This window comes from Leptopilina heterotoma, unplaced genomic scaffold (genome assembly GCF_015476425.1).
Source record: "Leptopilina heterotoma isolate Lh14 unplaced genomic scaffold, ASM1547642v1 Lhet_58, whole genome shotgun sequence".
NCBI lineage: Eukaryota > Metazoa > Arthropoda > Insecta > Hymenoptera > Figitidae > Leptopilina > Leptopilina heterotoma.
The window spans coordinates 142967-157048 of record NW_025111131.1 but is presented as its reverse complement, the minus strand read 5'-3'; the positions used below and the strand labels follow the sequence as shown (position 1 = coordinate 157048).

Genomic DNA, 14082 nt, shown 5'->3' with positions numbered 1-14082 from the left:
AATTAATAATAATTGAAATATTACTATTGGGTTGAATTTTTCTTTTAGGTTAACTCTTGCAATCGTTAAAAATAAACTTTTTCACATATCGTTTAATTTGAGGTTAAAATTGTCATTTTACTTATCCACAAAACATTCGTCAAAACAGTCATTAACCAGAGTTTAACCATATATTATTTTTAATATAGTTTTTTCAGTGAATAATTCGAGGATTTAAATTTCGGTTATTTAAAAAATATGAAAAGCATTATAATTATTTCAAATACACGGAGAAACTTTTTCTTCTAATATTAAATATATTTGGTTATCTTTATTCTAAAAGTTCTTTACAATGTGGGGATTATCAGTGCATTGTGCTAATTAATTTCAACATTAATACGAAAATATGATAAGTTCGTTATATATTAAGCAACCTTCGGTGTACAAAAATTACTATCTGCATTAGAAATAGTCTTATTTTTCTTTAGAAAAGAATAAGATGCCAGTTTTTGTTTGTGAAATAATACAGTAATTCTAACCTTTTTTCCACATATAGGGTAAGTCCGGCCCAGTAAAAAAGGATTTTTTAATATAGCATTTTGGACGATTAAGCAAGCCGTCTGCTCAATTGTCCAAACGGCATTTGGACAATTGGACTGGTTGCTCAATTATCCGATGCATTAGGTCCAATCATCCCAAATGTTTTTCTATTGAATTAGTAAGAATAGAAGGTTTGGAAGTTCAATACAATTTGACGAATTCAGGAAAATTGCAACGTAGCTCCAATTCGTAATTGTCACAAAGCGGATATCACTGAAACTCTTTGTAAATTCTCTTTAATTTATTTCAATTAGTTTTTGTTTACTGGGTACTTGACTTTATAAAATTAGAATGACGACTCAAAAGAAAGCAGTTACAACTATTTTTTTCTCTCCGTGTAGCTGAAAAAATTTCAAAATTTAATGCAATTCGCTTGAAACTTGTAAGGGAAGTGTTCCGGTTGTGGGCACCTTTTTGTTTTTGCCTCATAACATTTTTCCATGTGCATATTATACACATATATGTGTACGAATTTAAAGCTAGAGGTCTAAGGTGACTGTGAGTAAAGGAATTAAATTGATTCCTTCAAATAAAAAAGTTTTATTAGAAATTTAGTGAAATGGGAATTTTTTGACAAAAAAAATTTTGTACCCGGTTGTGGGCACCCTTGAAAAATCCGCTAAAAATGGAAAAATATTAAAGGAAACCAACACAAATAAAGAAAAAATGAAAGTTTCTTTATTTTAAGAGAATTTGCCGGGATAAAGAACAAAAATGATGACACGTTTTCACACTATGCTCATCGCTAACAAAAGCATAATGCTTGCATGTGAAGTAGCTAGTACGCATAACATAACGCACTTCGAATGCACTGAACGACTATATTCATCGCATTTAATGAAGTTTGCGGCTGTCACTTTCCTTGGCAGAAAGTTTAGATAGATGAGACAGTAGTCCTCATCATTGTCAGATGATAGAGCTTCCTTAACATAAAGGTGCCCACAACCGGGAATGAAAGTCATTTTTTAAAAAGACCAACACATTTTGTGATGCAGGATTTTGGTTAAACACGAAGGTAAATCACAAAATATAATGACAACACTGCAAAAAAAATTAAACCCTTTTTTTCTGAACGAATCTACACCCATATGTTGCTCTTCGAAAACAATACAAAATTACTTTTTTATTTATTTAATGCAAATTTTCTTTATTATGCTCACAGCTATTACATAAATGCATATATTTGTTTCGTTATCAATACGAAAAGTCCGTATTGTCAACGAACACGACTTGCAATACTTAGTTCAGTAAAGTCTGCTTGCCGTCGTAGTTTACGTAGGGGTGCCCACAACCGGAGGGTGCCCACAACCGGCGCACTTCCCCTAATAAAAATATAATTTATTTTCATTATAGTATAAAGCTAGAATTTCTCAATTAGACGGGTATTCCAGGCAAATACGAGTACTCCTAATTTTCAAGTCGTTCTGTAGGCGCAGAAATTTAGAATAAGTTTATAGTATGTAAGAAAATTTCCTCGGGGACACTTGTAAACGCTAGTATTAAGGCAAAAAGACGAGCGTATACGGAAAAAGTTCCAGCACGTCAGATGTACAGGTTGTGTCAAATTTTCATCTACATTTATTTTGCACGCCATCTGTGCCAGTTTGGAGTATCTGACGTGCATTATGTACGTCTGATATCTCGAAATGGCACCTCAGACGTGCAAAATGAAATGTACTGCTGTTGACACTGTCCTCGGCGCATCTAATGTCCCGGAATTTTTTCCGTGTATAAATAAATAAATACTCGTTTATTTGAACACTGTAAGAAGAAAGGTACTAATTTCGTACCAATTTTGGGTACTAAATCGTCATTTTTTAATACCGAAAATCAGCTCTAATTTAGAACCTTTTATTTACAGTGAACGTTCAGAATTGTAGAATTTCTCAAAAGTAACTTTAGAGTCATAATCAGCGACCCCATTAACCCCCGAATAATCAGATTTAAGGTACTACTACACTTTAGAAGGCTCTTAAAAGACCAAATTTAAAAAATCTTTTTCTTAGGTCTTTTATTATAAATATTTCAAAAACTTTTTTGCCTATATTAGTACATATTTGGAGAATAAAAATAATGGTTTGTTTTTAATTATTATTTAATATCATAATCTGCAGACAGCATTCAGATCGAAACTCCAAAAAGTTAGTTGTCCAATTGCAGACAGTTTATCTCAAGATTGACAAATCGGAAACAAAAAATCCAAAATGCTTTTTAAAAAGGAAGGTGTCTGGCCTAGAAATCTACCACCAATAATGAAAAATCGACTAAAATAAAAAAATAGCAGATGTTCCAATAATTTGTTTAAAAAAACACTATGTTTTAGTATTTTTGTAGTCTGCAAAAATGTTTTTTTTTAAATTTTTTGACCATTTGCTGGTAAATACTCACACAGGACATGCTAACAAACAAAACGACTTATTATTTATTAAAATCGGTTCAGTAGATTCAGAGATAAAGTGTCCGCAATTTGAAAAAACGTTATTTTGAGAAAAACGCGTTTAAACTTATATATATGTATCGTTAGAGGCCATCCATAAATTACCTTAAATTATTTTGCAAATTGAAATCCCACCATTTTTTTTATTTCAGACACTGTTACATACATTAGCACCAATGTTTCTACTGGTCGTAACAAAAAGCTGGACCCCACCATCCCCTTAAAGACTTACTTAATTTGTCAATGACTTTTTACATTAATTGAATATTTTTTTGAAAAATTACTTTTATTTTTTACAATTGGTTATAAATACTTTAGGAGGTGTTTTCTGAAGTCATAAAGAGTTAAAAAATACAATAAAAAAAAATAAAATTTTTTTAAACTCTAAAGTGTAGTAGTACCTTAAACGAACATAATCAAATTTTAAAAACTATCAGTCATATTGTATCCACCGTTTCCAATTTCTAAAAGTGATTTCAGATTCGTTATCATTGACCCAAAACCCCCTAAGTAACAAGTTATAAGGGAATCGCATTAAATTCGAAAATTTCTTACGCTTGTTTAAAAGACCCCTGTCGAAAATTTCACCAACAAATGTGGGTTTCATGATGTTTAAAAATAGTTTTATTTTGCTCAAACACAGATCTCAGTATCTTTAAACACACTTCTATAATTAAACATATTTTGAACACACTTCTGACATACTTTTTATAGTAAGTAAATCATTCATTCAACACTATTTAAACATGTTACTCACATTAAGAGTAAACAGTCATAAGACATTTTCCTGACATACATATCAGGGTTCAAACCATGTTTTGAAAACACTAAGTTCACAAACTATTGTATATTTTACAATGAACATACTTGAAACTATCTTTTGACAAACATTTGTATGTTTGTTCAGTATTACTAAACAATGATTTCACATGCTTTGGAAAACAATGAATCACTCAAGTTGTATGTTAATAGTATGTTTAGAGAACACTCTCTGAACAAGTATGAACACGGAAAGAAAGTTATTTTCAAATTTTACAAAAATATTTTACAAGTGTTGGACAAAATGCGACAAAGGTAAATATTTATATCAGAAGTATTAAACTTTAAAAAAACTTATATGATATTTAGTAAAGTTATATAAAGTATCATAAACTTGTAACAAATTTTAATATAACTTTACTAAATTTTATAAGTTTTTTTAAAGTTAAGTATTTCTGATATCAAAATTTACCTTTATCGCATTTTGCCCTACACTTGTAAAATACTTTTATAAAATTTGATAATAACTTTCTTTCCGTGTATATGTTTCATTCGTATATTATCCCAGCAAACACGTTCTATAAGTATTCCATAACAGTGTGGTCACCGAAGTGCGGTCACAGTGTTATAGGACACTTGTTATAAATTCATTAATTAAGCTTAAATTTATTGCTTTAATATTTCATTTAAAAATTAATTTTTAAGCTTTTCCTTATACTTTTAACTTTGAAAATTAACATTCTTCAATAACATAACATATTAAATATAATGTATATTATACGTAAAATAATTATACTATTGTTGCAAATACAGTATCCTTTTTTCAAGTTACATAGCACATTTTCATAGTTCCTTCGTTACATATGTAAATTCTAAACTTCCTTTCATGAGCCTCCGTGGCGCAGTTGGTAGAGCGTTCGATTTCTAATCCACTCCTAGCTGCGTCTTGCGTTCGAGACCTCGTGATTGTAAATATTTAGATAAATAGCGAAACAAATTTTCGTCGACAGGTATAAACATTCCAAGTATGTATGACATGCGAGAACAGAATGGAATATTTTTTTACTGAAATTTAAATATTTTTTTAATGGCAGATTACTATAAAAACATAAAACTTTAAAAAGGTTGTAAAGAGAATGTTAAGTGTGTGTTTAATTAGTAGATCAGGGTTTCATGAATGTGAAAAGAGTGTTTCAAGAGTACTTTTACCTGAACATTGTGTGTTCTATAAACACACTTCTGACACACAATTCAGTGTTTTCCAAACACTCAAAGCGTTCCAAAATACACGGATTAGACACACTTTATTGTGTTCACAAACACATAAACGACACACAATAAACATTCTATAAAACACTATTTAAACACGCTTTGCCCAAGATATTTTCGACAGGGACGTTATATGGATATGTCTTTTGGACTCTGACAAAAGATGTCTTAAAAATGTTTTATGTGTTGCCCATTAGATGTCTTTAAGATGTCTAAAAGACGTTATTGGAAGTTTTCTAAGTTAAATTCATTTTATTGAGAAGTTAGATCGTAAACTATGTAGAGGTTCATATCTCTCTTGAACGGCTAAGGTGCTTAACCCCTTCAGTGTGTAGCTAATATATAACAAAATGGTCCCAAAATGTGTAAGACATTCTTGTGAATAAATTTTCATGACACTACACTGAAAAACTGTTGGTAGAGCAGTTCCGCTATTAACTGTTGTGCAGCGCTGCTTAACTTTAAACTCACAGCTCTATCAAAATTAGGCGAGTTGCTCTCCTAAACTTGACTACCAATGGCGTTGGCGAGCGGCTGCTTGACAAAAAGGTCAGCAGCTCTATCAAAAAGGAGAGTTGCTCGCCCAAAAAGGAGAGTAACTCGCCCAAAAATAAAGTGAGCTGTGCGTTTCTTTTTAACGCAGCAGTTCACCGCATTGGGCGAACAGCTCTACCAACAGTTTTTCAGTGTAGGTACTAAGGGGTTTTTGGGTCGCTGATTACGATTCCGGTGTTAGATTTCAAAAATTCAAAATGGCGGATCCAATATGGCGGACACGATTTTGAAAAATTCATTGGATTCGATTAAAATTCGTTACTCGGGGATTTTCGTGGTCGCTGATTACGAATATGACATTAGTTTTTTAAAATTCAAAATGGCAAACCAAAATGGCGGACACGATTTTGAAAAATTCATTGGATTCGCTTAAAATTCGTTACTCGGGGGTTTCGTGGTCGCTGATTACGAGTCTGTTATTAATTTTTCAAAGTTTAAATGGTAAGAATTTTTAAAAGAATCTATCCACTTTTGAAATTTTTCAAAAATTTTGGCCGCCATTTTGTATGAAAAATTATTTATTTTGAAAATCTTACTTCAGAATCGTGATCAGCGACCCCAAAAATCCCCGAGTAAGAATTTTTAAAAGAATTTATCCAATTTTGAAATTTTTCAAAAATTTTGGCGGCCATTTTGTATGAAAAATTATTTATTTTGAAAATCTTACTTCAGAATCGTGATCAGCGACCCCAAAAACCCACGAGTAAGAATTCTCAAAAGAATTATATATTCTGCACTTTTGAAATTTTTCAAAATTTTTGGTGGACATTTTGGATGAAAAATTATGTATTTCGAAAATATGACTTCCGAATCGTGATCAGCAACCCCAAAAACCCCCCCACAGCACCGAAACTTTCCTAAAAATTTATTAAATATTTACTTGCAATATTCGGCATATTTAACTGAAAAGTTTAGTGAAAATTGTGTAAAGATTTAAATGTCCCGATTAAATAAATGTTTAGCGCGAAGCTTTCCTGAACGTGTAATTATTATTAGGCGAAAATGTAATTTACGTGTTCAGGAAAGTTTCGCGCTAAACATTTATTTAATCGGGACATTTAAATATTTACACAACTTTCAATAATAACATTGGAATTACATATTCTGAACATTGCAAGTAAATATTTAATAAATTTTTAGGAAAGTTTCGGTGCTGAGGGGGCCCCGAGTAAGAATTTTTGCGAATATACGTTCAGATTTGTTTCGAGTTATGAATTTTCGAAAATTTGGATTTTTAATTGTAGACCTATATTCAGTAGCTTATAAGTCCGAAAATATTGAGTTTAGGAAAAAGTTATCAAAGAATGAAAGTTTTAGTTTTCTTTCGACTTTTAAGAAATGTAAACAAAAATATTTTTTTTTATTTTCCTATTAAACAAAAATTTTTTTTTATAAAAAAATTACTTTTTTTTAACTTTGGGCCGGATTTTTTTAATTTTTTTGTACCTTATAATATAGAGAAGATTTTCCAAAAAGTCCCGAAATGGGCCTGATGTGTTAAATGAGTTTTAAAATATTTTCAAAAATCACTTGCAAGCATCACAGTGGGATTTTTTTTACATTTAACTTTTTAAAACTGTTTACAGCGCAGACCCTTTAATTTAAAACAAAGAACACTAAAATATATTAAAAATTATACCTTGTAGACAGTTTTAGAAAGTTAATTGTAAAAAAATCCCACTGTGATGCTTGCAAGTGATTTTTGAAAATATTTTAAAACTCATTTAACACATCAGGCCCATTTCGGGACTTTTTGGAAAATCTTCTCTATATTATAAGGTACAAAAAAATAAAAAAAATAATTAAAAAAAATCCGGTCCAAAGTTAAAAAAAATTAATTTGTTTATAAAAAAAAATTTTTGTTTAATAAGAAAATAAAAAAAAATATTTTTGTTTACATTTCTTAAAAGTCGAAAGAAAACTAAAACTTTCATTCTCTGATAACTTTTTCCTAAACTCAATATTTTCGGACTTATAAGCTACTGAATATAATAGGTCTACATTTGGTCTACATTTGGACTTTTAATTGCAATTAAAAGTCCAAATTTTCGAAAATTCATAATTCGAAAATTTGGACAGTTAAACATAAATAAAAAAATACGTATCTGTTTTTTTTCGATACAGAATAGAAAAAAAATATTTTTGGCCGATTTTAAGAGGTCGACTTAAATCTCACGTGGAATTGCCCATATATCTTTCAAATATCTTTCTGTCTTCTTCCTTCTAGATACTAAATAACATTATCGGTCTCTGTTTATAACGCAGAAAATTGCTTTCTTTCTCTTTCAAAAGTAAATAACATTAGAATAGTCTCTCTTTACCTAATTTGCATATTACATATCTACTCGTTTCATAAAAGGAATAAAATTTACATTTTATAATGTAAATATATGTAAAATAAGAATTTAAGTTATTAAAAGAAAATTTAACCTTTAAACTATTATCTTGACGATTAAATAATTGTAAATAATAATAATTTCTTATTTTATAGATTCAAATTGTTAATGGTGTCATTCTCATCTCGTGGAGGAGAGAAATTCTTGAAAGACAAATTGATTTTGGTGCGAAACTGGGCCACATTGTCCTTGCATTAGCCAGAATGGAATTGAAAAATTTCTATAGAAGTGTCATGCCAGTAGCGGAATATTTCGATGAAAATAAAATGTTACTGGAGGTATAATTTCTTAATTTCTTTTTTAGAAACTATTTTTTATATCTAGGGGAGAGGGCCCTAAGGTGGTCACCCATCTTTTGAACGACTGTAGATTTCAAATGGAATTATATATAAAGGACAATAATACGGCGTTTGAAACTTTATCTTATCACCTAACTTCCTATCATAAAGTTTTTTTCATTTCATTAATAAAAAAAAAGTTATGGCACTTTTTAAAAAAAGTTGAAAATTCGACTTTTAAAAAAGTGGCCCCAAGGTGGTCACCATACAAAAATTCGCTAAAAAAGTTTTAAAAAAATGTAAAAAACGTACTATTAAGTTGTTTATTTAATATTAATTGTTTTTCAGGATCACAGAAACATATTACATAATATTTTTTTTGCACTTTGTCCTTTCGTCAAAAATGATACTTTTTGTGTATGTATTAGACAGGTAAAATTTTGAAAATAATTCTATTTCATTATTATTCATCATAAAACTTAAAAATTGATAAAATTCACATTCACAGTGATAAATCTTGATAAATCTGGCGTATAAACACATTTTCATAAAAAATCAAAAGTGACCACCTTGTGGCCAAAAGAGTGTCCACCTTAGGGCCAAGACACAATTTTTTAAACGTTAATGAAAAAATTTTTTAAAGCACAATATTAATTATATTCATTTGGAATATTATTGTACGATATATAAAGATAATTTTAACGATTTTTACTAATTTAAAATGGTTAATTTCGATGATTTTAACACCCTGAGAAAAAAATTTCTCGATCATTTAAAAACAGAAATTTTACGACGTTCACGTTACAAAGAGACTCATACGACTATTTACCTGAAAACTTTACTTAAACTTTTGTCTTCTCAAATAATAACAATAACAAAAAACATTTGAAGATACTAACTAATATACAAAAATTTTCTTAGGGTGACCACCTTAGGGCCCTGACCACCTTGGGGCCCTCTCCCCTACGAAAAATTTAATAACTTTTCTGCGAATAGCATAAATTTTCTTCTATTATTTATTTTCAATTCCAATAAAAAAAATATTCCAATCAAATTATATTGATTTCTTTCACATAAGTATTAATAATTTGCATAAAATAAATTATAATCTATAATTAATTACATGTAACTGATTTTGTTTTTTTAAATTTTACCAGAAATAAAGTAATTCTTTACATAAATATTAATAATTTGCATGAAATAAATTGTAATCTATAATTAACTACATGTTACACTGAGAGAAATGGACCCAAGTTAATACAACCAGAAAAAAGTGGTTAATGAAATGCAGTTACTGGACCAACTTAAAATTGTCTTTGTAACATGTTTTCTGGTTACAGTAACCAGAAATTTGGTTATGTTAACTAAAATTGCCAAATTGCTAAGTTGCCAATTGCTAGTTGTGACAACCATGATCTGTGGTGAAATTTGTCTTCAACTACGAACACATGTTATAGCACAACTTTAGTGAAAAGTTGTAGGAAAATGAAACCTGGTTGTAGTAACCAGTCAATTTGTTAGATTTCAGTAGTCGGGAGCAAGCGCAGTACGTCTTTATACTTTCTGCTATAGTTTGACTTTTAACACAACGTAGAATGCACTCATCGGGCGGTATTCATAGTCCCGACTTAAGCAAGGACTTAAGCTTTGCTTGATCAAGTCGGTCTTATTCGAATGAGTCGAGCTTAAGACCGTATGAATTCATAGTCAAAAATAAGCAATTGCTTGGTAAAGGAAATGCAGCTTAAGAACTTCTTGACCAAGCAAATGCTTAAGATGATCTTATTGAGCGTTCGGCTTTTTCCGTCAATATTCTCTTGTATCTACCAATAAGCGATAGTAGATAGCTTATATTCATTAGAAAAAATGACGCTAATGCACATAAAATATCTGATAAGGGAGAGGAGGGGGGGTCAAAAAAACTGAAAAATATGCATATTTTAATATTTTTAGGATAAAAGTTATAAAGTAAAAGGATACAAGAAATGACTACCAGAATGATGAAAATTGAAATATTCTTATTCCTCACGAAATATTATATTTAGATTCTAAATTTTTCTGTATTAAAAAATAGAAAAAATTATTTTAACTATTATTATATTGTTTCTAAAAAAAATTATTGAGTCAGAATCAGTGAAATTTTAAAAAAAATAAGGAGTATTTTTATAATCGAAATGAAAAAAAGCATTTTTATTTGGCCATTGTCTCTAACAAACAAACGACAGAAAAAATTTTGTTTAAAAAAAGTTATTGTAAAATGAATTTTTTTGCAACTTTTTATAAAAAAATCTTATTTTTCCTAAAACAATGAACCAAGAGTGCATATAAACGGGGTAAAACAATTAACTTTCATTTGGAACTACAAAATTTTTAAAAATAGTATTTTTTAATAATTATTTAATATTAACAGTTTTATTTCCTCATAGGGTGTCGATTTTCTTAGAATCAATTATTTTTACAAATTTTCAAGTATAGCGTATATAAATATTTCAACATGGGGAACAAATTCTCCGGATGTATGTGTGTGGATGCATATCGAAATGTTTTTTCAACATTTCGATGAAAAAAAATACTTTTTATTTCTCGTGAAAATTTTATAAATTTTGAACCTTTTTTCTAAATTATTAAATTTTAATTATTATTAAATTGTTTTTAACAAAAAATCTTTTCATTTTTATTATAAATATTTATAAAAAGACAATAAGTAATTGCTTAAGTCATGTAAAGCGTTGACTTAAAATCATAACCTCAATTCGTTCAAATAAGTTCACCGGCAATGTCAAATAAGATCATCTTATTTGACTATGAATACTTGTCATTCTTAAGATGGGACTATGCATCTCAAAATCGAAGCATTTACTTTATCAAGCATATGCTTAAGTTGCGGCTTAAGGCAATGCTTATTGCACGACTATGAATCTAGGTGGCAGCTTAAGTCGCTGCTTAAGAAATAAGTATCGACTATGAATACCGCCCATCAAGTTTTTATTTTAAAGTATTTTATGGTTTTCCATCTTTCTTCTTATTAACAAAAGTGTGTAAAGTAAAAGTGAATATGATGCTGTTGATGTAAATCTTTTTACTTATTTCAGTGACAGTATTGTTGACAATTAATTAGATAAATGCAATTAATGATTTCATATAACCTATATGTTTTTGACGATTTTTAAAATTATTTTTATGAAAACAAAGGATGGACTACATTACGTTCTGGTACAAAAGGTCCAAATCAAAAGATCCAAACCAAAAGATCCAGAAAATTAAAAATCCAAAAGGGCAAAAACTCCAAACAAAAAAAATATATTTTCTATTGTTTTTATTTCATTTTTTTTAATTTAAAAATTCAAAAAGTTAAAAAGTGCAAAAAAATATATGTTTTATTGTTTTTATTGCTTCCTTATAAAACCCATTTTTTAAAATTGCTTTACGATTTTTTAAAAAAAAGTTATGTATATTTGAAATTTTTTTATTTAGACAAATGTAGGTATAAAGAAGTTCAAAATGGCATTTTATTTCAAATCTACATAACTTTTTTTTCAAAAAACGTAAAGCAATTTTGAAAAATGGGTTTTAAAGCTTAGATATAGTACTATACGATGCAATTTCGCAAATTGAAAAAAAATTTTGGTTAACCAAAAAAAATTCCGAAAAGTGGCCAAAATAGCCATTTTTTGGCTATTTAAGTCAATATTACAAGAAATCCTGACGTGATAGGCTATTTTGGAAATCGGATTCGTATTCTACGTCAAAAAAGCTATAAGAGTCACCTACCACTTTTTCTGTAACAGAACTAAGCCAAAATTTGCAGGCCTGTGTAATTATACATATTTTGGACAATTTGCAATTTTGGACTTTTTGTACTCTTGGATTTTTTGTACTTTGGATAAATAAATTTTTGGACCTTATGGATTGGACCTTTCGTCTTGGACCTTTCAGATTGGATCTTTTGTACCCCAATCCTACATTATTTATAAGTATTGTGAAAATAAATTTTAAAATAAGAAGATGAAAAAATATATAATTTTAACCTCTTAATCATAGATAACATATTGTTTCCTGTTATAGCTTTACATTCCCATCCACAATTTCAGTTTCAACCATGATCCTGGTTACTATAACCAGGAATTAAATTTATATTAACCATGTTTTATCGTCAAGGCAACTATGTTCAGTCATGTTCGAGCAACTTGAATCGTAGTTAAAGACGTTTTTCACCACGAAAATTTGGTTGTATGAACCAGGAATTTCTCTCAGTATACTGATTTTGTTTTCTAATTTTACCAGAAATAAAGTAATTTGAACTGAATTTTTAATAGATTAATGGAGAACGTGATCCAGCTGAAGTTTTTATCGATTTCCGAGAGGCTGTTTTGAGAATTCTTGGATTATCCACTAATGAAGAGAATTATGACCCCCGTTCAATGCAAGCAGAGGTAATTAATATTTTTCGACTATATTTGTTAATTAATAACATAATAGAAAGTATAGGGGCGACTGGGGCGAAAAGTTAAATTTTGCGTAAATGATTTTTTTTAGACAATATAATCCGCTTAGATGCAAATATTTATACATCAATATTGTAGGCCAACTTTTGCTGGGGAAAAAAGTTAAATTCTATTTTTAGCCTACTAAAACTATTTTCTGATAGGTGTTAAGTATAGTAGATAAGTTAAAGTATACGTAAACAAGTAATTTGGTTAATAAAAGATCTTTGTTTACTTAACAAAAGCTTTAGAATAGTTATAAAGTTAATAAATTGAAATTTCAAAAAAAAAAAAAATTTTGGTTTATTTTACGTAAGCGGTCTTGTTTTTTGATAGAGTACTTGCCTAATGTCAAATAAATCATTTTTAAACAAATAAACCAAAAAAGAACGAAAAATAAAAAAAAAATTTTAATAACATGTAAAAATACATTTAACTTTTCGCCCCAGGGTGCGTTCTTGGCTTTAACAACAAATATAAAAAATCTGACTAAAGATATTTAGCAAATACCTTTAGGTATCTCTTCAGGGGACCCAAATAATAATGTAAAAAAATCGCGGTGAGAATAAATGCAAAAAATATACTTAAAAGTTGATATTTTCTTTTACGAAAAAATTTTCAAAAGTAGGGTGAAAAAAAAATTTAAATATGGACACCACAAAAATTAGCAGAATGTCACATAACTCCGGACATTTATTTAGGGTGATAACACCCTTCTATAATTAAAATTGCAATGCTCTATAACTATTTCCGTTCGAAAGATAATGAATTTTTACTGTTTTCACGCAGTTTAACCTTTCGCCCCAGTCTCCCTTAAACATTTAATTATTTAATTTAAACCAAGTATTATAATTTATTTGATTTATAAATAAAAGTAAGGGAAGTGTTTCGGTTGTGAGCACCCTTTTGTTTTTGCCTCATAACATTTGTCCATGTGCATATTATACAAATATATGTGTACGAATTTAAAGCTAGAGGTCTAAGTTGACTGTCAGTGAAGAAATTAAATTGATTCCTTTAAATAAAAAAGTTTTATTAGAAATTTAGTGAAATGGAAATTTTTTGACAAAAAAATTTTTGTGCCCGTTTGTGGGCACCCTTGAAAAATCCGCTAAAAATGGAAAAATATTAAAGGAAACCAACACAAATAAAGAAGAAATGAAAGTTTCTTTGTTTTAAGAGACTTAGCCGGCATAAAGAACAAAAATGATGACACGTTTTCACACTATGCTCATCGCTAACAGAAGCATAATGCTAGCATGTGAAGTAGCTGGCCCGCATATCATAACGCACTTCTAATGGACTGAACGACTATATTCATCGCA

At 29.2% G+C, this 14082-nt stretch overlaps 1 protein-coding gene across 1 annotated transcript in view; it reads left to right on the top strand.

The window, feature by feature from the left end:
• Positions 1-14082, top strand: part of LOC122508867 (adenylate kinase isoenzyme 5) — a 254215-nt gene that overhangs the window by 156499 nt on the left and 83634 nt on the right. The window contains exons 7-8 of the mRNA XM_043622465.1: positions 8091-8273; positions 12590-12706. Coding sequence (XP_043478400.1) covers positions 8091-8273; positions 12590-12706 — 300 coding nt within the window. The remainder of the gene's footprint in view (positions 1-8090; positions 8274-12589; positions 12707-14082) is intronic.